We start from the raw sequence: 25,756 nt of genomic DNA on the forward strand, positions 1-25,756 counted from the left end.
TTTTTTTTTTTTTTTTTTTTTTTTTTTTTTTTTTTTTTTTTTATAGAAATGTTGATAACTGTGATCCGTAAATAACTGGTTTGTGTTTTCCAAACACCAATCAAAAAGCAACATGAAAGAAAGATAATCTTAGTTGTGTTTACTATTCGTAGTGTAAGTCTTGTGTGAGACGTGTAATACTTTTTAGTTAAAAATGTAATAATTTTTTTATGCACTCATAAAAAGTATTACAGGTCTTATGGTAAGACGGTATTACACAAGACTTATCCCTATAAGTATGTTTGCATTATCAGGTACTGGAATGATAAGGATGTTCTAAAGAAGTTGGGTGAAGCAATGGGTTTTGCTGCTACCGGGGAAACAGCCGCTTCCAATGAAACTGTCCCAGATGAAACTGAAGAAGAGAGTGAAGATGAATCAATTGTTCATCACTGTGCGAGTGTTGGGGATGCGGAGGTACCTTTTCAAGTCAACTCTGAATTTTCCATGAATGAACCTATAAAATATTAATTTGTTATTTTCTATATATAAAAATGCATTGCTTTCCTCATTTGCGTTTCTTTATTTTGTCTCCAAGTTCATCTTGCTATTCTTCTTGTTAGGCAAAACAATTTATTCCGTAAATACAAAGGTGTTCTCTTGCACATTTGATTTAAAACTGAGAATAAACATTCAAATGAGTAATATATTAGTAACACTTTATTTAAGTAGCATTGCTACCAAAGAAAAAACGGTATTCTTAGGTAATGTGTCATTTGTACCTGTAGTCACTCTTTTCATAGGTGTTTTACTTTGCTTCTGAGCGAAATTTTAGGGGTTGAAGAAAGCACTTGCTTCTGGAGCTGATAAAGATGAAGAAGATTCAGAGGGAAGGACAGCACTGCATTTTGCATGTGGATATGGGGAGGTTAGTCAATTGTATTGTTTTGTGATTTCAGAATTCTTACTCATCCTCTTTTCAATGAATGCTAGAAGTCGTCACTCATTCTTACAAATTTATTCCATTTATAAATCAGATATGGAAAACATCTACTTTGGGAAAGGGTAGATTTTTGTATACTGTAGGATAGGGAAAGGGAAAGGGGAATTTAGAGCCCGTTTACTAACTGGAGAATAGAAAACAGAAAACATGTTTATTAGCACAATTTTCTAAATGGTAAACAAAATCATCTATCATCTATCATCTATCATCTATTTGACTATGTCACTATAACCACATTCTCACCATTATCTACTTACATATTTATCTATTACTATGATTTCATTCATTATTATATTCTTTTACTTATCACCATCTTTTATCTTTTCTACTTGCATTACTTATTTAAACATAACTTATTTGCTTACGCTTAAAGTTAGACATTATTCGCATTATCAAAATTAAAAGTTTGGATATTGGATTGGATATTTTAAATTAAATTTAATAACAATAGACTTAAAAATATTTTTATTAGGCTTAAAAGTAAAAAATATATTTATTCTATTTAAACTAAACATATCTAAAAATAATTTAAATATAAGGTCTAAAAATCACTCGAAATTAATTTTATAATGTTAATCTAAAAAAATAAATTTGAAAAAATGAGTGTTAGTAAACAAGTTTTCTAAATAGAAAATAAAGAATGGAAAACAAATAATGAAAACTAAAAAATTAGAAAACAAAGAACAGAAAATAGTTTCCCTTACTAACGGGCAAGGTGTGTTAATGTTGAATAGTATATACTCCATAATTTTTTATTTCAAGTTTCTCAATTTTGTTAACTTCATTAGTACAGAGTTTAAACCAATTGATCTTTGACACCCATTTCAGGAGAAGTGTGCTCAGATTCTTCTTGAGGCTGGGGCTAAGGTGGATGCTTTGGACAAGAATAAGAACACTGCTCTCCATTATGCTGCCGGATATGGAAGGAAGGGCTGTGTTGCACTTCTGCTGGAGAACGGTGCTGCAGTGTGAGTCCCATTTCCGTTTGACAAAAATTTCCAAACTTTTACTCTTCATTCTGTTTCCGTGATTTTATATCCTTTCTCCTGGCAGCACTCTTCAAAACATGGATGGCAAGACGCCTATAGAAGTTGCCAAATTGAATGACCAGAGTGAAGTCCTAAAGCTTCTCGAGAAGGATGCGTTTCTATAAACTGAAAGCACTCATGGATGGTTAAGTTGTGAGAGTGCAACTCTATTGGCCTATGTAATTTTAAAGAAAATTGGGTTTTTGAAACTCAACTCAACTCAACTCAGATGCATTGTCCAAGTTTACACATTGTGATATTCTGGTTCTGTGAATCATTTTCTTGAAAAGTATTTGCGGATGGGTCATAAGTTAATAGTATAAAGAACATTGAAGCATGGGTTCTTACAATAGAATAAATCTTGGAACAGCTAGTTTGCTAGGACTTATTTTGTTGCTTTAGAGACTAAACAAACAGTGGTTGGTAGTAAACAGGCGAGAACAATGGAAGAAACTTTTGAGGTTAAGCCCGAAAAACTCTTTCTAGAAAGCTGATAAAACGTTTTGAATAAAGCTTTGGCTCAATAACAGAAATGGACATAGGGTCAAACCGTAGAGATTTATACTTGTGCTCTAACTTCTTTCTCATGTTGTACGCCTGTAGTATGTCAATTATACCAAGGTAGAGGACAACATCATACACCTCGAAAAGTTCGACTTCAGATGGATCAGTCTCGTCCTGCTTAACCTTGCGGTTGGCTTGAGCTGGCATATTCACACCTAATTGAACCCTCAACCTGAACCACTCCAAATCAGTTGGAATTAGGTAACATACTACGTTTTGAAGGATTTATTATTAAAAAAAAAAAAAAGAAGCAAAGAAATCACATGTCAGAGAAAGAACTGGGGAGACAAATAAAACACTACCTTCCAGTGCCGGGCAAAAGTAGATCAACCTCCCTGTCACCAACAGAGTTGGCTCTCAAGGTCTTTCCTCGTATGTGGGGACCAGGTGCAGTGCTCACTATGCTAGGTTCATGGGTTACTAAAGTCAAACTCCTTGGAAGAATCGAGATCTCTCTATGAGAGATTCCCCCTTGAAGCCAAAATTGAATTGTGTGAATTAGAACATCATAAAAGAGAAGATAGGTGATGACAGAAAAAACTTCAACAGAATCAATCATGACTCCCAGATTCAATCAAAATTATTATTAATTATACCTAAAATCGGAAAACAAATTATGATTGAGCAGAATCAGGAATTCAGTGGATGGATTGAAGAAATGATTATAGGAAGCTAATGGCTTTCAGCAGGAAGCATGCTTACCATCACTAGAAACAGGAGTGCTCTTGGGTTTACACACAGAATCAGGAGGCTCTAACAGTGCTGTCAGATGCTCTGGAGCTCTGAAGTGCAATCCCAATAGAAGGCTGTAATCAATTATATGCTGTGATTCTAAGAACTGGCTGTCCAAAGATAATTGTCTGTGGAAAATCTGTAATTGTTATTGCTCATGAATATAAAGAGCCTATAAATAGACATAATCTAATTTTGCATACATGCATGTAAGATAAACCTTATGTAGTCATGTTAGTAACTTAGTGCATTGGCATTGTTTCACATTTCTTCAGCCTCTTTGTAGTATGCTAGTTCACTTTTTCATTGTTAGACATACCCAGAATGAAGTTGAAACCTCTGGAGAACTATCAGATATCATTTTCATGCAATCAAATAAGAAGACTCAAGAATTTTCCCATGATTCACTTATAATAGATGAAGCTACAGCCTGTTTGAATTAAGTTTCTTCTTGTTTTAGCCGTGCCCATGTTCACTTCAGTTTGCATATGATTAAATTTTGATAGTACTAAAAAAACATTATAAAATATTGTTGGTTTTATATAATATATATATATATATATAGGGTCATGTTCAGGTGTGGCCGCGCCCTTACGTGCGGCCGTGCGGTTTACACCACTCAATTTTAAGAAATGCACCACTCAATGTTATGAAATACACCACTCAATACATTGAGTGGTGTGTTTCTTAAATATGAAATACACCACTCAATGTTATTGAGTGGTGCATTTCGTAATATTGAGTGGTGCATTTCTTAACATTGAGTGGTGTAAACCGCACGGCCGCACGTAAGGGCGCGGCCACATTTGAATAAAATTCTATATATATATATATATATATATATATATATATATGTATATATATATATATATTAAATTATTATTACTTCTGTGTTGCAACTAATTTACAATTTTACATAAGAGGTTCATAATCATAGTAATATGGCTTCACTGCTCAAGCCTGTTAGTGCAAAACGTATTCCAGAAGGGAAAATAAAACTTACTTGATAAGTGTTTCATGTAATAACTTGTCCATACGGAACTCATACATCAAATCAAGATCCTTCAATGTAGTGCCTTCTTCAATTTTGTCTTTGTCTGTAAATCTTCCAAGAGAAGAACCTTTCAAATCATACCGATGATGCATGTGAAGTTCTGTATAGAACATATTTCCCATGACTACAAAGCGAACCTGATAAAAATAAGCAAATTATTCACCTTAATTGTGAGAACAGGTCATAGTAATAAACAAAAGTAGGACTTGAGGACAGCTACCAACCTTTTTTCTTCGTCTGAGTGATATTCTGTACACCCCAAAAAATTTTGTTATGAGAGTGTTTTCGTGGTCTTTTACATGTTTATAGTAAGAAGGCAGCATATTTAATAGAACCTACAGTGTTAAGAAAAAAATTAGTTAACAACATTTCAATTCAAAGTGAGCTGATCATTGCAGTTCATTGATTCTTCTGAAGGAAGCCTTTTGAGAAGACAAGAATGCATTTAAAAATAGTTTCATCTCTGCAAACTTCAAAGTAAATGATTACATCCATCAACAAGATCAAATTGAAAGGGAATGATATCAGTTTGGAGCATTGTCTCCATTTGGTACCATATATGCTACCTAGAAATGGCTAGGATCTATACCTGAAGAGAGTTCTTTTGTGTACATCAAGTAAACTCCATGAAATTCACGTGGCTCAGGAGGATGGGCATACTGGCATCTAGACATAGTTTTTATAGCATAAGAAGTCATTGCTATTAATTCTAAGGGTCAAGTCAATGTTTGAAATCTTGAACATAACCTTGATGGCAAGCCAAGAAGCAGCAATATTTCAAGACTGAGTTGTGGGGGTTGGGGAGGGGGATAGTGGCATGTATAACGTATGAAAGGTTTGAGGTGTGATTTTGGTACATTCAGATGAGATCTGGATATTGGAAATGCAAAGTTTTGAGCTCCAATTCAGCAATCCCATTGCACAATAGAAAACCTTGTAGGTGAATTTTAGGTTATTGTCAAGATTAGAGATAAATAACTGGTTAGGTGTAACATGCAGAATCTACAAATCTTATAATATACTTCTCAGTATTCAAACCTTGAGCTCGGACTTCTTTAGTGTCTTGATCACAAATCTGTCATCACAAGAAAGATAAAAAATACTGCCGCTTTTTCCAGGAGACAAAAGCTCTCTCAAGCCATCATCACAACAGATGGACATCATGTAATCTGCTGCATTTAGCTTGAATAACACCCTCAAATTCCTGGAGATTGTATTATAAATTTATAATCAGACAATATATTCAGCTTCCAAGTATTAATTTGCAAAAATAAAAAATCAACAGTATTAATAAATAAATTATCATAAAATAAACTCTCAAGTGCATCAAGTACCTAAAGACTATGGGACAATAGTCCTTCCAATAGAAGTCAATGGAATGATGAGGAGGTGTCAATCGAGAGCCTTTTCTGGGAAAGTACATCTTTATTCTAGCCTGGTCTCCAAAATCAGATTGCCTCACTTCCCGCATAGGAATAGGTGTGATCTTCCCAACAGAATACCTATAGGTTTCAAATTTCAAATTTAGAGACTGTTCTTTTTTTCCTTGGTCAATCAATCCTTTTAAAGAAACAATCAGGGAAAAAGAAAGACCATCAATTACAAGGACTATTCAAATATTTACCTGATACCAAGTTGCAGATTAAGCATCAGGTAATAGCTTTTGCGGCCTTTAAAAAGGTCCATACATGACCCCTTTCTTACTTCTTTAGCAGGAAATTTTCGCCTTTGTGTACTTTGGTGGGAGAGTCCATCGACACTCTTAATCCTCTCTCTGATTAGGACCCCTTGCATATATTCTCTTTCATATGCCACTGTAATATTGCCCAGCTGCTCAGTCTTGCCATCACAAGTGGTGTGAGATAACATGCAAGATGCATCTTCCGGTAAGACCTCTGTACTGGAACAATGAAGAGCTGCATCTCCTGCTACCGATACAGCCCTGTGTGATATTCTACCAGAATCTCTTGCAAAGCGATCAGCAACCTTCTCAGAAATACTACGCTTTACTTTATGTTTAACAGCATCTTCTTTACTTATAGAGGAATCATGAGATAAGATCCTTCTTATTTCCTTATGGCCATCAATCTTACACTTATCCAGAGCGCATCCGACAGGATAAAGTGTTCCACGGCCATCTTTTAGGCCATTACTCCAAGTTCCGAAATAATAACTTCCATCAGCAAATCTGTAACAACCTGATCCATGTCTTAACCCATCAACCCAAAATCCATCAAACAGATCTCCGTTGAACCATTTCATAACCCCTCTACCAGACATGTTCCCTTTTTTCCAAATTCCAGTATACATGTTTCCATTACTCCATGCATATCTACCATGGCCATCACGTACTCCCTCTTTCCAACAACCATCATATACATCAGAATTCTGATACTCTTTTCGTCCAACACCATGATGAATATTCATCTTCCAGTGACCTTTGTATACAGAACCATCAGAACTGCTAAAGGTTCCCAAGCCATGGAGGTAACCCCCAAAGCAATCACCATCATAAGTAGCTCCAGATGACCAAATAATCCGTCCTTTACCTGTCATCTTTCCTTCTTCCCAATCACCATCATATGTTGTTCCATCTGATGATGTATACTTACCTTTTCCATGTGGAAGCACTCCCTTAAACATACCAATGTAGACATCTCCATTTGGGAAGACCTTCTCACCAGTTCTGCAGATAAGAATCAGACAATTAATGCAAAACAACTCATACAAACTTATCCTTCAATTAATTAAGAAGTTTACTGTTGTAGTACCTTTCACTATTTTCCATGATTTATATCACTCATCAACTCATCAAGTATCCAAATGTTATTATTAAATCATTTCAGGCCCCATCCTGCACACCAATCAAGTCAAGTCAAGTCAGTTCTTATAACACAAAAACATAACTATTTTTTGGGTTCATAAAAGTACACAATCCTTTGTCGCACTTTGATCAGTCCAATACACAGCCACATATACATATTAGTATGTAAATTATAAATCCTATGCTGAAATCTACATTCAAAAGAAATAACTCAGGCATTCCAAGCACCAAGAAGTATCAGAACAATAATCTAAATGGAGACATCAGTATGTTCAGCAATTATTACTGGATCTCAACATCAAGGTTAAAAAACACTTAGCTCTCAACAGCCAGATTCTATGCTCTATTTTAACACTAAAACCAATTTATCAGTAGATCGCAACTAAGATCAGATTCTAAACACATCACGATTCCTTATTGCATATTCTCTGCTCCTTTAATCTTCACATCAAATCATCAATTGCTCAACTCACCGTCTTTCAAATAGTTCTAACACTAGAACCGGTTCATCTCAGCTCAGCATGCTAATCATCCTTCAACCAGTACAAAGTTCGACAAACGAGCATCTACGCACACATATACGCACGAAAAACTTGTGATCTATCATACTACAGCACTGAGCGCAAACATATACAAATTTTTAGGAAGAAATTCAACTCATAGCAAGTTATTGAGCACTGAACACTTCGCATTATATAAGAATACCTGTAATGAACTCCGAGACTCTGAAACCGTACGAAATCTCCGTTATAGAGCTATGCAAAGCTAAGCTCAAGTCTCCTTGAAAATCATTTTACATTCTCTCTCTAGCTTTCTAAAGCTAGTTTGTTGTCGCCGGAGCTGCCGAGACCTGTCTGAATTCTGAAACCAAATTTCCGGTTTATTTCTGCGCTTCGATCTTTTGAGTTCAGTTACGCGCTAACCCGAGCAGAGGGCTACCGGGCTTTTTATAGAGTGGTTGACAGACACGTGTCGAGTATATGCATGGCAGCATGGCCGACATGCATGAAATGGGCTCCATGTTCTTTTCGGGTTTCGGCCGGTTGAAGTTGATTTTATGTGGGAAGCCACATTAAAAAGGAAAATTTTTTTATCCAACAACTTGAGACGGTTGATAAGTCCTAAACCGACGGTAATATTAGACAATTTACTTAATAATTACAAGATTCTAAATTACTCCTAGTAAAAACTTTTTATTAATACAGAATATCTTTTGAGTGATTAGTTATGAACCATTTAAATTGATTTACATTCATGTATGTGATTCTTTGCTAGCTAGGTTTACAAGGTGGTTTTTACTAAGCACAATTTCGGATAACGACTATGAACTTTCTCATAAATAAAAAATCGAAAGATCAACTCTGGTTAAATTTTACGGGAGCAAAAAATAAAATAAAATAAGAAGAAATAATTTGTCATCAAATTTGGTTCTTTTTATATTTTATTAATATGTAAATTGTTTTATGTAGTCAATAAATTTTAAAAAAAATTGACTGAACATTACTTTAGTATCATTATTCTTTTTGTAAAAAAACTTAATTCATTTTGATAAAAATGTTGAGATTTATCGAACTCATAATAATCGCATCCGATTCATTTAGTAAGAATTGAGTTCATGACTATTAAAATACTGAAATCATGCCCCACTCATTTCACAATTTAATTTGGGACGACTAAATTACATATTTACTATTTATAAGTTATATGCTTGACAAATTTAAACCACACCAAGCCAATAAAGGCCTCAAGCTCTTTTAGGAGTTGGTTCAACAATATTTGATTTAGATGTTATTATCCAACTAAACTTAGGTAAAACAGTTGAAGTATAGTATCAATTATATACCTTAAATCCTACAAAGGATTTGCAGTGTCGGTGGGGATCAAAGTTGGGCGTTGATCTGCTTGCTACAATGCTACGAAAAGCATCGGTCGGTTTGTTTATTTCTCATCTTTCTGAAAAGAAGTCAAATATTAAAACCAAAAGGGGATGGGAATGGAGATAAAGGGCTGTTTAAATTGTATGAACAGCTAGATGATTCAGAAGTTGGAATCTTGAGTGGTAGTGGTGTTCAAGTTATATAAGAGAATCATGTAATAAATTAAAGAGTAGTTTCATATTATAATTGTCAGGCTCAAACGCAAGGGTATTGATAAAAATTATATTCATAACGTTTAGATATAACTGCTTTGATCAGTGATTTACTCACTTGATCTTTTTTCGAAACACTATTTTATCTTTTTTTTTTTTGGGTGACGAGAGAAATTCACAATCACTACTCGTGGTCCGGTGTGCATGGGATAAATCACGTGACTAAGGATCTCAAGGAAATAAACTAAACTAGCTAGTCTAAGTTGTAGACCGACTCAAACTAAGAAAGGCAATAGTCGTCCTAATTGGGAGTCAAGTCAACAGTCTAACTAGCTTTGTTGAGTTTACCCTACTATTTTTTCTTTTTGATTTTATTTCTTAATATTCTTGTCTTCACTTAGTAAAAAAACTATTTTCACGTTAATCAAATACGAAAATGATTAATCATTTATATTTACTCTTTTTATTTTATACGAAAAATAAATGTAAGATGTAAATATATATACAATTAGTTATAGTTGTGTCTCGAAGGGAATCTAATTAAGACTTAGTTGGATTAGTTTCATTTCGAAATTTTGGTACCAATTCAATATTTAAATTAAAAAAATCACTATAGAAAATTTCAATTAGTTAACTTTTCTTTACTGTCTTTTGTTTTGTTTTGTTTTTCTTTTTCAAAAAGAGGGATATGTTATTAGAATGTTGTATACTCGTAATTGAATATAAAGAAGTGTGAATGAGACTTTATACGATTGAATATAAAATGTGCATGCATGTATGCCAGCATGGGAATAGATGCCATTGATATAAAATATCATACTTCGAAGTTTTATTATATTGTTGATATTTAATTCCAGGCCAATTAGATGAATAAAATACTTCAAATTTACTTTCGAATAATAATAATAATAATAATAATAATAATAATAATAATAATAATAAACAACTCAAAAGATCTTTGACATCAAGTAAGAATAACTTTGCAAAGTAATTTGTTTTTTTTTGGTCTATTATTAACCAAATTAGCCTATAATGGACTAACTTGGGGATTGAGTGAAAGTCTGGAAATGCCTCATCCATTCTTAATCAAAGGTAAAAAGTTTGGTCAAGGATTTAATTCTGGTTTTGGGTATGGAATAACCTTAAATCTCTAGGCTGGACTATGTTCGACAGTAGAAATTTTGAGCTACATCCAACAAAAAAAGAAGTATTTTTGAGTTCAACAAAAAAAGAAGTCTAAATGGACTAAAAATATAAAATTTAAGGAAAACTTAGGAACAAAATTTACACTCTAAGCCAATGACCTTATGGTCTAGTGGCACCCAATTGCACCACCATGTGGAAAGGGGTTGGGTTCAAGCCTCAGTAGGGGTGCTGTTGTCTCTTTGTGCTTCAGTAGGTTGAGTATAGTAGTACTAAAAAATGCTTCAGTAAGTTGAGTAACAAAGTCAGTAGTACTCAAAATATTTACACTCTAAATTATTATATTGAAGGTATAACTCAATAATCAGAAGTGCTAGTTTCCATCAATAATTTGTTTTTTATTTTTAATATTTAATTATAGAATATGAGGATTTAGCTAGAAAACAGAAGATTAATGCTAATTCCTACGTCCCCTTTTTACCTAAACAGTGGTCACCATTTTGCGTGGCACTCAATTAATCTGATTGATGCTGCCTGTTGGCATTGGTTTAACCAGATTTGCATGTCGTTTCACATAAAATGACGTTCGAGTTTCAAAGTAATCACGTACGTTTAATACTAGGGTACAAATGACTGTCAATAAAATAATAAATAAATAAATAATAGTAATAATAATAAGTCATTTCTAGATCTTATACGTGTATGGTTTTATTTTGGCCAAGTTGAAGTTCTTAATTATAATTTAAAATGAGTAGGTATATATTTGATATGTATACAAAGTACAAACAAACACACACATATATATAGATGGGCTAGATTAGGTACAAACTCGCGGCCAAGTATAAACGTGCAAACTCTAAAGTACACAACTTAGAGCTACAAAGTGCAAGTATCTTCTTTCGACTTAATCCTGGAAGATATTCATAAATTAGCTAGTTAGTTTTTTTGCATTAGTTTTATGTTTGCTAAGCGATCTGCGAATTCAGCAGCCCACGTATTAACTCGGGAAGTTGTTTTCATAGCTGATTGCATTGTTTGGGCAGCTTCGCCCCCCTTATGTTTGTTTGACATTATCTTTTCGGAGGCTATCTAATTAAATTGGTCCGTTTATCTTCAAAAAAGAGCTACAAAGTGCGAGCATTTTATAATACTTACAAGTATAACTCAAAAATAAAGTTTAAAAATTAAAATTCTAAAGGAGCACAGACAAATAATAAACTTTTGACTGGTGAACACCAAGCAATTTACCTCTATTGTGTAATTTGCAAGTTATTACATAAGAGAGTTTACTCAGTGCACACCATTAAGTAGTGGTTGTAGGTTTAATTTTGCTTGTCACCCAAAAGAAATTTTTTTTTGATAGTTCTAAATCCACCTAACACCCCTTGCATGCAACATGGAAGTTCCAACAAGGTAGGAGCATAGCCCATAGGCAAAGCATTATGAACATTGTATCCTAAGTTTGTGATTTTATTGAACCTTAGTACTAACAATGAGGTATGCTTTGTGGTCTTTATTATTTGCATCATTATATTGGTTGAGGCTTAAATGCTAGCTTAATGATCCAAAATCCTTGGAACCTCAACAGGGTACCTATCAATCCTGTCAGACCATGCATTATATGGCTTTGGATCAAGCTCTGAAATGCACTTCCAAACTGCACTATTGCATTTAAATCCACTCCCAAATGCAATCTGCCAAACCCTATCACCCTTCTTAACCCTCCCTTTAGCCTCAAGGTAGCAAAGCTCATACCAAATGGAAGAGGATGAAGTGTTCCCAAATCTGTAGAGTGTCATTCTTGATGCCTCAGCATCTTGCTTGCTCAGCCTCAGGCTGTCCTCCACTGCATCGATCACGGCCCTGCCCCCCGCGTGTATGCAGAAATGCTCGAACGATTTCTTGAAATTCGGGGTGTATGTCCCCCCGCCCTTTCGTGGCGGTGTCCTGCCCGGGAGTTTGGTGGCGAGGAGCGAGCATGCGTAGAGGAGGAGCTCGGATAAAGGGAGAACGCGGGGGGCGAGGTCTGATATGTTGGTTTTCAGGGCTTTTCCTGCTACTTGGAGGAGGTTTCTTGAGAGGTAGACTCCCATGTGCCCTGATTCATCATTTTCCTGGAAGACTGAGTGGTATGAATCATCATCTGCTCCCATGTGTGTTCTCACAAGATGTTTGAGGCTATATTTTGCCCTTTTCTTGTCCTGTCTTTTGTTTGACAGCAAAATTGCCACTCCCCCCATTCTGAATAATGTGTTGGTGAGAATCATGGATTTTACACTCCCTAAATAGGCATTTGGGGTTATGGCCTCCATGCTGACAACCAAAGCCAGGGAGTTTTTGTGGACTTTAAGGATGTCTTTAGCCACACCGATCGAGAGGATCCCCGCGCTGCACCCCATCCCACACAGGCTAAAGCTCTTCACATTGCTCCTCAGCCCAAACCTGTTAATGACCATGGCAGTGATGGAAGGGGTGGGGCAGAAAAGGCTGCAATTGGACACAATTATGTCTATGCTCTCAGGGCTCACATTGTGCCTTTTTAGAAGATTTTCCACCACAGTGAACAGAACTGTCTCTGTCTCCTCCCTGGAGGCCTCCAGGGAGCAGTCAGGGGGGAGCTGGTGCAACACGTGCGGGGCGCACGACTCGCTACTTATCCCGGACCTCATCCCGGACATCACGTGGAAGTCGAACCCCTCGGGTGCAGTGCAGTGTAGACCATGCTCCACAAAGTAGCCCGTGGTCACCCTCGTGTGGTCCGGGGGCCTGTAGCAGCAAAAGTCGAGAAGGTAAACCGGGTGGGACCCGAAAACACAGTAGTAGAGTAGTAGCAGTAGCAGCAGCAGAAACAGGGATGCCATGGCATGGAAGGGAGTGAATGTGAATCCATTAAAGAAATAATCTGTGAGCATATGGGACATGTTTGGATAATGTTGTACCCAGGTTGCAATGATGTCTGGTGGGGTTGTGTGGGTATATAAGAGTGTAATATATGGGTAATCTGTTATATGAACGGATGATCACACAATTGTTGTTCAGGTGGTATATTTACTGATTTATTGGTCTGATAAGAAAGAGCAGTTTTTGTAATCACAACATTTGTGTGATAAAACTGTTTTTAACTTTTATCTTACGTTTATATCAACGATATTATTTATATAAAAAAAATGACATCACAAAACAACAAATCCGTTGTAGTTTAGTTGGTTAGGATACTCGGCTCTCACCTGAGAGACCCGGATTCGATTCCCGGCAACGGAAACTCATTTCTTACTTCTTTAGCGGGAAATTTTCGCCTTTGTGTACTTTGGTGGGAGAGTCCATCGACACTCTTAACCCTCTCTCTGATTAGGACCCCTTGCATATATTCTCTTTCATATGCCACTGTAAATCTGTAACAACCTGATCCATGTCTTAACCCATCAACCCAAAATCCATCAAACAGATCTCCATTGAACCATTTCATAACCCCTCTACCAGACATGTTCCCTGTTTCCAAATCCCAGTATACATGTTTCCATTACTCCATGCATATCTACCATGGCCATCAAGTACTCCCTCTTTCCAACAACCATCATATACATCACACCATGATGAATATTCATCTTCCAGTGACCTTTGTATCCAGAACCATCAGAATTCTGATACTCTTTTCGTCCAACACTATAATGAATATTCATCTTCCAGTGACCTTTGTATACAGAACCATCAGAACTGCTAAAGGTTCCAAAGCCATGGAGGTAACCCCCAAAGCAATCACCATCATAAGTAGCTCCAGCCTTACCTGTCATCTTTCCTTCTTCCCAATCACCATCATATGTTGTTCCATCTGATGATGTATACTTACCTTTTCCATGTGGAAGCACTCCCTTAAACATACCAATGTAGGCATCTCCATTTGGGAAGACCTTCTCACCAGTTCTGCAGATAAGTATCAGTCAATTTATGCAAAACAACTCATACAAACTTATCCTTCAATTAGTTAAGAAGTTTACTGTTGTAGTACCTTTCACTATTTTCCATGATTTATATCACTCATCAAGTATCCAACCCTTTATTCTCTGTGCCTCTTCTTTCTGCTCCACCTTGGAGTACATGGGATAGTCTAACTTATACCACCATTCTCTATTGTATCATTCAACCTATCAATCTTAGGGAATGTCAATTATGCTTAAGCACTATCATAGACTTAACGTCTATGGATCATAGGCGAGACCCACTTCATTGAGTGCTCTTCTGTCACGCCTCCTTAGAGCAATTCCATTAGTGCATTTTTAGCTATANGGGATAGTCTAACTTATACCACCATTCTCTATTGTATCATTCAACCTATCAATCTTAGGGAATGTCAATTATGCTTAAGCACTATCATAGACTTAACGTCTATGGATCATAGGCGAGACCCACTTCATTGAGTGCTCTTCTGTCACGCCTCCTTAGAGCAATTCCATTAGTGCATTTTTAGCTATAAGATAAAACACTGCATTAAAATGGAAATATCCAATAGTGCTTCTAAGACACAAGAAGAAAACCGAAAAAGTCCAACCGGAGCAGTTTTGTAATCACAGCATTTGTGTGACAAAACTGTAGTTTTAACTTTCATCTTACGCTTATAGCAGGTTATTAAGTATAAATAGCAGGGTGGAGTAGCAAATTCGTTGTAGTCTAGTCGGTTAGGATACTCGGCTCTCACCCGAGAGACTTGGGTTCGGTTCCCGGCCACAAAAACTCCTTTTATGCTTTGATTTTGCACCGCGCGTTCACGACGGAGGGGAAAAAGGATATTGGGGTGAGAGAGGCTCAAACTCTCGACCTCAGGATCACTCAGAAGCTATGAGACCTACGCGCTAGCCAACTGCGCCACCACCCCATGTTGACACTTAGCTTTTAGAGAAGACTGTTTTATAGATGTTTTGCTGGAATTGTGGGCTTTTATATTTTAGAGCAGGGGTGTAGTAAATTTAGTAATAATGTGAATAGAGATTAATGAGGGGAACTAGTATAGCTTAATAAAGAAGGGTAGGGCCTTTGTTTACACTATTCAAGGCATTAGGCTATCATGAGAGCACACTCAGGCCTTTTAGGAAGAGAAGCTAGGAAGAAGAAGAAGAAAATCAAAGAAGGGAAAAAATCCTTTTTAATTATTTGAAGTCTCAACTCTTGGCTCTCAACCCTTTATTCTCTGTGCCTCTTCTTTCTGCTCCACCTTGGAATACAGGGGATAGTCTAACTTATACCACCATTCTCTATTGTATCATTCAACCTATCAATCTTAGGGAATGTCAATTATGCTTAAGCACTATCATAGACTTAACGTCTATGGATCATAGGCGAGACCCACTTCATTGAGTGCTCTTCTGTCACGCCTCCTTAGAGCAATTCCATTAGTGCATTTTTAGCTATAGGATAAAACGCTGCATTGAAATGGAAATATCCAAATTAGTGCTTCTAAGACACACAAGAAGAAAATCGAACAAGTCCAACCGGAGCAGTTTTGTAATCACAGCATTTGCGAACAAGTCCAACCGGAGCAGTTTTGTAATCACAGCATTTGTGAACAAGTCCAACCGGAGCAGTTTTGTAATCACAGCATTTGTGTGACAGTCCAACCGGAGCAGTTTTGTAATCACAGCATTTGTGTGACAAAACTGTAGTTTTAACTTTCATCTTACGCTTATAGCAGGCTATTAAGTATAAATAGCAGGGTAGAGCAGCAAATCTGTTATAGTCTAGTCGGATAGGATACTCGACTCTCACCCGAGAGACTTGGGTTCAATTCCCGGCAACAGAAACTCTTTTTATGCTTTGATTTTGCACCGCGAGTTCACGACGGAGGGGAAAAAGGATATTGGGGTGAGAGAGGCTCGAACTCTCGACCTCAGGATCACTCAGAAGCTATGAGACCTACGCGTTAGCCAACTGCGCCACCACCCCATGTTGGCACGTAGCTTTTAGAGAAGACTATTTTATAGATGTTTTGCTGGAACTGTGGGCTTTTACATTTTAGAGCAGGGGTGTAGTAAATTTAGTAATAATGTGAATAGAGATTAATGAGGGGAACTAGTATAGCTTAATAAAGAAGGGTAGGGCCTTTGTTTACACTATTCAAGGCATTAGGCTATCATGAGAGCACACTCAGGCCTTTTGGGAAGAGAAGCTAGAAAGAAGAAGAAGAAGAAAATCAAAGAAGGGAAAAAATCCTTTTTAATTATTTGAAGTCTCAACTCTTGGCTCTCAACCCTTTATTCTCTGTGCCTCTTCTTTCTGCTCCACCTTGGAATACAGGGGATAGTCTAACTTATACCACCATTCTCTATTGTATCATTCAACCTATCAATCTTAGGGAATGTCAATTATGCTTAAGCACTATCATAGACTTAACGTCTATGGATCATAGGCGAGACCCACTTCATTGAGTGCTCTTCTGTCACGCCTCCTTAGAGCAATTCCATTAGTGCATTTTTAGCTATAAGATAAAATGCTGCATTGAAATGGAAATATCCAAATTAGTGCGTCTAAGACACACAAGAAGAAACCGAAAAAGTCCAACCGGAGCAGTTTTGTAATCACAGCATTTGTGTGACAAAACTGTAGTTTTAACTTTCATCTTACGCTTATAGCATGCTATTAAGTATAAATATCATAGTGGAGTAGCAAATCTGTTGTAGTCTAGTCGGTTAGGATACTTGGCTCTCACCCGAGAGACTCGGGTTCAATTCTCGGCAATGGAAACTCTTTTTATGCTTTGATTTTGCACCGCGCGTTCACGACAGAGGGGAAAAAGGATATTGGGGTGAGAGAGGCTCGAACTCAGGATCACTCAGAAGCTATGAGATCTACGCGCAAGCCAACTGCGCCACCACCCCATGTTGACACATGGCTTTTAGAGAAGACTATTTTATAGATGTTTTGCTGGAACTGTGGGCTTTTACATTTTAGAGCATGGGTGTATTAAATTTAGTAATAATGTGAATAGAGATTAATGAGGGGAACTAGTATAGCTTAATAAAGAAGGGTAGGGCCTTTGTTTACACTATTCAAGGCATTAGGCTACCATGAGAGCACACTCAGGCCTTTTAGGAAGAGAAGCTAGGAAGAAGAAGAAGAAGAAAATCAAAGCAGGGAAAAGATCCTTTTTAATTATTTGTGGTCTCGGCTCTTGGCTCTCAACCTTTTATTCTCTGTGCCTCTTCTTTCTGTTCCACCTTGGAATACAGGGGATAGTCTAACTTATACCACCATTCTCTATTGTATCATTCAACCTATCAATCTTAGGGAAAGTCAATTATGCTTAAGCACTATCATAGACTTAACGTCTATGGATCATAGGCGAGACCCACTTCATTGAGTGCTCTTCTGTCACGCCTCCTTAGAGCAATTCCATTAGTGCATTTTTAGCTATAAGATAAAACGCTGCATTGAAATGGAAATATCCAAATTATTGCTTCTAAGACACACAAGAAGAAAACCGAACAAGTCCAACCGGAGCAGTTTTGTAATCACAGCATTTGTGTGACAAAACTGTAGTTTTAACTTTCATCTTACGCTTATAGAAGGCTATTAAGTATAAATAGCAGGGTAGAGCAGCAAATCTGTTGTAGTCTAGTCGGTTAGGATACTCGGCTCTCACCCGGCAACAGAAACTCTTTTTATGCTTTGATGTTGCACCGCGCGTTCACGACGGAGGGGAAAAAGGATATTGGGGTGAGAGAGGCTTGAACTCTCGACCTCAGGATCACTCAGAAGCTATGAGACCTACGCGCTAGCCAACTGCGCCACCACCCCATGTTGACACTTAGCTTTTAGAGAAGACTGTTTTATAGATGTTTTGCTGGAATTGTGGGCTTTTATATTTTAGAGCAGGGGTGTAGTAAATTTAGTAATAATGTGAATAGAGATTAATGAGGGGAACTAGTATAGCTTAAATAAGAAGGGTAGGGCCTTTGTTTACACTATTCAAGGCATTAGGCTACCATGAGAGCACACTCAGGCCTTTTGGGAAGAGAAGCTAGAAAGAAGAAGAAGAAGAAAATCAAAGAAGGGAAAAGATCCTTTTTAATTATTTGTGGTCTCAGCTCTTGGCTCTCAACCCTTTATTCTTTGTGCCTCTTCTTTCTGCTCCACCTTGGAGTACAGGGGATAGTCTAACTTATACCACCATTCTCTATTGTATCATTCAACCTATCAATCTTAGGGAATGTCAATTATGCTTAAGCACTATCATAGACTTAACGTCTATGGATCATAGGCGAGACCCACTTCATTGAGTGCTCTTCTGTCACGCCTCCTTAGAGCAATTCCATTAGTGCATTTTTAGCTATAAGATAAAACGCTGCATTGAAATGGAAATATCCAAATTAGTGCTTCTAAGACACACAAGAAGAAAACCGAACAAGTCCAACCGGAGCAGTTTTGTAATCACAACATTTTTGTGGCAAAACTGTAGTTTTAACTTTCATCTTACGCTTCTAGCAGGCTATTAAGTATAAATAACAGGGTGGAGCAGCAAATCCGTTGTAGTCTAGTCGGTTAGGATACTCGGCTCTCACCCGAGAGACTTGGGTTCGGTTCCCGGCAACAGAAACTCCTTTTATGCTTTGATTTTGCACCGCGCGTTCACGACGGAGGGGAAAAAGGATATTGGGGTGAGAGAGGCTTGAACTCTCGACCTCAGGATCACTCAGAAGCTATGAGACCTACGCGCTAGCCAACTGCGCCACCACCCCATGTTGGCACGTGGCTTTTAGAGAAGACTATTTTATAGATGTTTTGCTGGAACTGTGGGCTTTTACATTTTAGAGCAGGGGTGTAGTAAATTTAGTAATAATGTGAATAGAGATTAATGAGGGGAACTAGTATAGCTTAATAAAGAAGGGTAGGGCCTTTGTTTACACTATTCAAGGCATTAGGCTATCATGAGAGCACACTCAGGCCTTTTGGGAAGAGAAGCTAGGAAGAAGAAGAAGAAAATCAAAGAAGGTAAAAGATCCTTTTTAATTATTTGTGGTCTCAGCTCTTGGCTCTCAACCCTTTATTCTTTGTGCCTCTTCTTTCTGCTCCACCTTGGAGTACAGGGGATAGTCTAACTTATACCACCATTCTCTATTGTATCATTCAACCTATCAATCTTAGGGAATGTCAATTATGCTTAAGCACTATCATAAACTTAACGTCTATGGATCATAGGCGAGACCCACTTCATTGAGTGCTCTTCTGTCACGCCTCCTTATAGCAATTCCATTAGTGCATTTTTAGCTATAAGATAAAACGCTGCATTGAAATGGAAATATCCAAATTATTGCTTCCAAGACACACAAGAAGAAAACCGAACAAGTCCAACCAGAGCAGTTTTGTAATCACAGCATTTGTGTGACAAAACAGTAGTTTTAACTTTCATCTTACACTTATAGCAGGCTATTAAGTATAAATATCATAGTGGAGTAGCAAATCCGTTGTAGTCTAGTCAATTAGGATACTCGGCTCTCACCCGAGAGACCCGGGTTCAATTCCCGGCAATGGAAACTCTTTTTATGCTTTGATTTTGCACTGCGCGTTCACGACAGAGGGGAAAAAGGATATTGGGGTGAGAGAGGCTCGAACTCTCAACCTCAGGATCACTTAAAAGCTATGAGACCTACGCGCTAGCCAACTGCGCCACCACCCCATGTTGACACGTGGCTTTTAGAGAAGACTATTTTATAGATGTTTTGCTGGAATTGTGGGCTTTTACATTTTAGAGAAGCTAGGAAGAAGAAGAAGAAAATCAAAGAAGGGAAAAGATGTAGTCTAGTCCAACCGGAGCAGTTTTGTAATCACAGCATTTGTGTGACGAAACTGTAGTTTTAACTTTCATCTTACGCTTATAGCAGACTATTAAGTATAAATAGCAGGGTGGAGCAGCAAATCCGTTGTAGTCTAGTCGGTTAGGATACTCGCCTCTCACTCAAGTGACTCGGGTTTGATTCCCGATAATAGAAACTCCTTTTAAACTATAGATGTTTTGTTGGAACTGTGGGTGCAGAGGTATTACTATGTGTTAGTAATAATGTGAATAGATTAATGAGGAGAGAACTAATATAGCTTAATAAAGAAGGATAGGGCCTTTGTTTACACTTTTTTTTGTTGAAATACCCATGATTCTTTACAAGATACGTAATATCAGTTCTATACTTTCTTAAATATTTTCACCCCAAAAAATCTAAGTCTCCACCACAAGGATTCAAACATATAACCACTTATTTGGAATGTTAATCAGGATGTCATCACACTATATGATAGTTTTCGGCCTTCATTTACACTTTTCAAGGCATTAGGCTTCCATTAGAGCACACTTGGGCCTTTTGGAAAGAGAACCTAGGAAGAAGAAGAAGAAGAAAATCAAAGAAGGGAAAAGATCCTTTTTAAGGTTTCCGAACATCTTATTTGTGGTCTCAGCTCTTGGTTCTCAACCCTTTGTTCTTTGTGCCTCTTCTTTCTACTCCACCTTAGAGTATAGAGGATAGTCTAACATATACTACCATTCTCGATTGTATCATTCAACCTATCAATCTTAGGGAATGTTAGTTATGCTTAAGCAGTAAGCACTATCATAGACTTAACGTCTATGGACCATAGGCGAGACCCACTCCATTGAGTGCTCTTCTGTCACGCCTACTTAGAGCAATAATATTAGTACATTTTGGAGTGGTTTTTTTTGAAGAAAAAACTATAGAGTGATTTTTGAGCAAATGGAAAGGTAGGTTTTTTGCGATTTTTTCCCTACAATTTAAGATTGAAGCCTATCATGCGTTTTTTGTGCGTTTTTTGTTTCTTTTTTTTTTTTTTTTCACTCCCCCCATTTTCTTTTTCATTGTCATACACTCATACCTGCAAGAACCCAATCAAACTAATAAGCCCCTCTCAAGGGGCCTCCCTTGTAGGACCTTAGGTGCAAGCCCAACACCTATACCCCCAAAAACCCAATCAAACTAATAAGCCCCTCTCAAGGGGCCTCCCTTGTAGGACCTTAGGTGCAAGCCCAACACCTATACCCCCAGCATGGATGGGAAGAAGAAGAAGAAGTCCTTAGGTATGATGATGATGATAACAACTAGTTGCAAAATTTGATTTAGAATCAAATAATGAAACAGCAGCTAGAGTAGTGATCAAAGATCCATGATTAAGAAACTTGTAGAAGAAGAAGAAGATGATGATAACTAGTTGCAAAATTTGATTTAGAATAAAATAATGAAACAGCTAGAGTAGTGATCAAAGATCCATGATTAAGAAACTTGTAGAAGAAGAAGATGATGATGATAACTAGTTGCAAAATTTGATTTAGAATAAAATAATGAAACAGCTAGAGTAGTGATCAAAGATCCATGATTAAGAAACTTGTCTGCGACATTTTTACAAGTATAGAACTGATTAATATCTTTATATTTATGTAATACACTGTACAATCATGAGCCATATCCAATGGTAAACACCAAACACAGCCTCATATGTTACTGTATACATATATAAAGCCTACAAAAGTACAGAAGATGTTTTCCCTTTTCTACAATAGATGGAAGATTTTGTGCCAAACAGCCATTAAAGTTGTTCCTCAATAGGAACATTTGTATAGGTATATTCAAAGCTCTCCACTTTATTGCCATTTTCTTTAACTTTGGTCCAAGATAATCTCCATGTCTGCAGCAAACTTATCCTGCAGATGCAACGAAAAACAAAAACGAATAAAATAAGACTGTGAGATGTAGAAACGAAGCAAAAAAGAAATCGATGCAATCACGTATGGGTAGATTTTCTAAAGCCAGACAAAGTAGTTAGTACTTTTGTGGTTGAACATCCCGCTTTGCTAGCATTAAAGTCAAGAAGACGGGAACCATTGCAGCACATAAATGCTTAAGCGTGTGCCCACTCACGATATGATAAGTCCAATTATAAATTGGTTTATCAGCTGCCTCTTCGATTTTAGCTATAAGATAAAACGCTGCATTGAAAGGGAAATATCCAAATTAGTGCTTCAAAGACACACAAGAAGAAAATGGCATTGAACAAGTCCAACCAGTGACAAAAAGAAAGACTGACCGGCTGCCCATAACCAGTATACCGAATGAGTATACATTGGAGGCATCAGTATAGCCATTAGGGGGATGGCTATGCAGGGAACAAACTGGACAGCAGCATAAGGACGGAGATCATCAAAATACCTGCAAGAGAAAATATACCATCATTCACCACTTCCGACAATAATGTGGAGAAACTTTTGATCGTACAAAATTTCATTGCATATATCGATACGAAAGGATGCACACAAGTTTCCCAGCTCATATTCAACCAAATCCCGCTTTGGGGTTCTCCTAACCAGAACTTAAATATTTGCAAAAATATCCGAGAGAGGCTCGCTAACATCAAGCCCAAATGCTATACAGATGGAGCAAATGCCCAAATTTCATTGCATATATCGATACCAAAGGATGCACAAAGAGAGGCTCGCTAACATCAAGCCCAAACGCTTTACAGATGGACCAAACTGGTTCATTTCACCCGACAGAAAGAATATGCAAGCATCAATATAAGAATATGAACGGTAACTTCAAATATATAGAAGCTTACCTCCAATATAGAATACTAACCACACCCACCAAAAGCAAGGGGATAATAGACAGTGTCCCCTTCCTCTCATCTACTCTCTCAATAATAAAGATAGCAATGATAGAAGTGAACGCAACAGTCATCTGAAAAATCACACACCAAACGTCAAAAAAAATAATCACTACAAAAATAATTAACTAACTGCTCCATAATAGCTATAGCTTCATTGCACAAACAACTCACTGGCAATCGATCCCACACAAGGCGAGCATCATTTGGCTCGAGATGGTAGTAAGCCGACCCAAAAGCAACAGCTGCAACGCCTATGTAAAAGCATGTCCAACCCCAAAGCTCTCCTTGCAAACTTTTAGCAAGACAGATCAGTTGGTATCAGTATAACACATCAGCTATCACAGGAGTAGAATATCTATAAACATGTTCACCTCAGCTTGAAATAATTCATATGATAGCAGAGTACAAGCCCAATTAGTCCAATTACAAAGAAGGGGAAATTCGAAATCACATTCAGTGCATTGGGTATCCCTGCAAAGAACAATAAACAAGGAAACATAAGTGAATGAAAATAAAGATCCCAGCTGACAAACACCTTTTCAGCTTCTAAACCCTAAATTAGAAACCCCCAATTCATCAATTATAACCCCTCTCCACCCATTCAAAAAACTAACAACCAAGTTAGTCAAACTATTAACTTGGTAACTACAATATTACAAGTTCCGATTTGAGCCGATTGGCTATAAACAACCTAGATTGATTTGTCTACTTGTTTCCTTTGCCAATTAGGGCCACAATATGGGATTTATCCGTCCACAGTCCACACCCTAACATAGCGTCACCCAAAAAGAACTCCGCATGAAAAAAAAACCCTAAAATCGACTAATTCAATCGGACGACGCAGAGCCGAGAGTAAACCAATCACAAATTAAACCAAAAACCATGATTCCAATATCAAAACGAAGACAAACGGCAGCGGATACATAAACATCCAGGTATATACGATCACAGTCCACAGAGAACAACAGATTCAAATTTTTACCGAAGAATTCGCGTTGATCAGCGAAATCATGATATTCTTGAGACTGAGGGATAGTCGGAGTGACAATCATGAGTATTACGAAGCACAGAATTGCAACTCCCCATACTGCTATCGTCGTTTTGTTCATGATTCTTCTCTCCTTGTATTTGTTCGTTTCGCTTTGCGTGGCCTAACTGAAAATCACTGGAAACGAAAACTGTGGTTTTTGGTGAAGCAGTTGAGATCGGTTAGAAAGAGAAACCCAGACGAAAATAGGAAAGCTTTCTCCATTGCCTTCTCCTTCTTCTCCTCCCTGTAACCCTGTTTCGATAAATTCCCGAAATGCCCTTGCCCAACATTGACCTGCTTGAAGGGGAAACTTCCTATCATATTCTTTCTTCTTCTTTCTTTTTTTTTTTCTTTTTTTTTATGAAAAAACTTGTGGTTATTACCATTTTTTTTGTAATAATTTTCATTATATACAATGAATTCAATTGAAAAAGTATCTATAAGAATTGAAGTCGTAATTTTTTATATACAAAAATCATATTTTGTCTATTGTACTGTCCTTTCAGAGCATTTGTCCATTAATCAATTTAATTAATTTAATTTATACACTTAAATTTTGTTCATTAAACTTTAATTTTAAGATATAAAACAATCAAAATAATACTAAACATCATTTATTGTTAAAAATTGGGCAATTTATATCGTGGATCAATGTGGACCTGTCGTTTTAATATTATTTGAACGGATCATGCAGCTTTCCCTTTTTCATGTTTTTACTCAACTACTAATTTATTTCATGTACATAATTCATACTCTTAAAGTACATACTTTCATAGCACAAGACACACACGTGTTATATATTCAACTATTTTAGAATACTAGTTCTAATATGGTATCAGAATTTCGAGTTCTCTATAGCTTCCTATTCAGTTGTTGCTGATGGCTTTGTTGGTGTCTCTTTCGAGCGGATTGTCGCTAATGCAGCTGTTGTTCCTCCTTTGTTCGTGAATTGTTCGTGAATATAAAATCTCTGTTCTTCACTCATCATTTTATTAGTATTAAATTGATTGTTCGTAATTTCTTATTTTAGCAGACATATCTTGCTTTGTTTTTGGCGGACTAATTCTAACCGTCTTGCATAAAGCTAAGCGACAAGATAAACATGAATAATTGTTACAAGTCTTATTTTGTTTTGGCGGACTAATTCTAATCGTCTTACATAAAGCTAAGCAAGATAAACATGAATAATTGTTACAAGTTGAGCGTAACTAAGTAAGTTGTGGAGAAGTATTGCAAGTTTACCTGGAATAAGTTACTCCGTATAAATTTTACTTGCAATATTGAGTAGTATATTACGGCTAGAGTAAACTATTCAAGAGTTCTTAAAGAACTTGATGTTACTTGAGATAAGAAATTTCGCCATGTTAACTTAGAAATGACTATCACTTTTTAATGAAGGAGATGTATTCCGTAACTTGCTTATCAATAAGATTGAGACTTTAAGCATGTCTTAAAAGATACAATGAAAAATATAAATTGTAAATTTCTTTAATTAGTGAACAAAATATTATTATTGTTCTTTTTCTTATAAGACTAATCAAGCTCGTCCCAGACATGTCAACTGTGACGACTACTGACATCGTCTGCTTCTTTAAGTCTTTTTTAAAGAATGATTATTTGACCATATAAAATGCAAATAAAGCAGTACAATTACATACG

The 25,756-nt window shown here is 36.9% G+C and overlaps 4 protein-coding genes and 2 non-coding genes across 9 annotated transcripts in view; 4 read left to right on the forward strand and 2 right to left on the reverse strand.

Moving 5' to 3' along the window:
* LOC116027516 (ankyrin repeat domain-containing protein 2B-like) overlaps nucleotides 1–2,302 on the forward strand; it is a 4,495-nt gene extending 2,193 nt beyond the window's left edge. The window contains exons 6-9 of the mRNA XM_031269222.1: nucleotides 294–456; nucleotides 815–907; nucleotides 1,811–1,950; nucleotides 2,036–2,302. Of these exons, the coding sequence (XP_031125082.1) occupies nucleotides 294–456; nucleotides 815–907; nucleotides 1,811–1,950; nucleotides 2,036–2,135 (496 nt within the window). The 3' untranslated portion in view covers nucleotides 2,136–2,302. The remainder of the gene's footprint in view (nucleotides 1–293; nucleotides 457–814; nucleotides 908–1,810; nucleotides 1,951–2,035) is intronic.
* Nucleotides 1–25,756, forward strand: part of LOC116027221 (sterol 3-beta-glucosyltransferase UGT80B1) — a 713,221-nt gene that overhangs the window by 51,065 nt on the left and 636,400 nt on the right. The gene's annotated exons all lie outside the window — the stretch shown is intronic.
* Nucleotides 2,313–14,466, reverse strand: LOC116027097 (phosphatidylinositol 4-phosphate 5-kinase 7-like). Of its 3 annotated transcripts, XM_031268524.1 has the most exons (11): nucleotides 7,890–8,089; nucleotides 7,658–7,750; nucleotides 7,132–7,214; nucleotides 5,985–7,046; nucleotides 5,695–5,862; nucleotides 5,399–5,564; nucleotides 4,585–4,695; nucleotides 4,310–4,497; nucleotides 3,277–3,434; nucleotides 2,877–3,045; nucleotides 2,313–2,746 (listed from the first exon to the last, which is right to left on the reverse strand). In XM_031268524.1, the coding sequence occupies exons 3-11, from the start codon at nucleotides 7,146–7,148 to the stop codon at nucleotides 2,473–2,475; spliced, it is 2,313 nt and encodes a 770-aa protein (XP_031124384.1). In that variant the 5' UTR covers nucleotides 7,149–7,214; nucleotides 7,658–7,750; nucleotides 7,890–8,089; the 3' UTR covers nucleotides 2,313–2,472. The 3 variants fall into 3 exon arrangements, with proteins under 3 accessions (XP_031124384.1, XP_031124391.1, XP_031124388.1); XM_031268531.1 differs by lacking the exons at nucleotides 7,132–7,214; nucleotides 7,658–7,750; nucleotides 7,890–8,089 and adding exons at nucleotides 14,201–14,337; nucleotides 14,423–14,466 and having other exon boundaries at nucleotides 5,985–6,909; XM_031268528.1 differs by lacking the exon at nucleotides 7,658–7,750.
* On the forward strand, nucleotides 13,605–13,677 carry TRNAE-CUC. Its single transcript has one exon. It is a non-coding gene; the product is annotated as a tRNA-Glu (tRNA).
* On the forward strand, nucleotides 19,865–19,937 carry TRNAE-CUC. Its single transcript has one exon. It is a non-coding gene; the product is annotated as a tRNA-Glu (tRNA).
* LOC116027561 lies at nucleotides 21,761–24,364 on the reverse strand. The gene is made up of 7 exons (XM_031269265.1): nucleotides 24,050–24,364; nucleotides 23,439–23,538; nucleotides 23,239–23,359; nucleotides 23,017–23,138; nucleotides 22,489–22,610; nucleotides 22,231–22,390; nucleotides 21,761–22,105 (listed from the first exon to the last, which is right to left on the reverse strand). The coding sequence occupies exons 1-7, from the start codon at nucleotides 24,174–24,176 to the stop codon at nucleotides 21,991–21,993; spliced, it is 867 nt and encodes a 288-aa protein (XP_031125125.1). The 5' UTR covers nucleotides 24,177–24,364; the 3' UTR covers nucleotides 21,761–21,990.

This window comes from Ipomoea triloba, chromosome 1 (assembly GCF_003576645.1).
Source record: "Ipomoea triloba cultivar NCNSP0323 chromosome 1, ASM357664v1".
NCBI classification, from domain to species: Eukaryota; Viridiplantae; Streptophyta; class Magnoliopsida; order Solanales; family Convolvulaceae; genus Ipomoea; species Ipomoea triloba.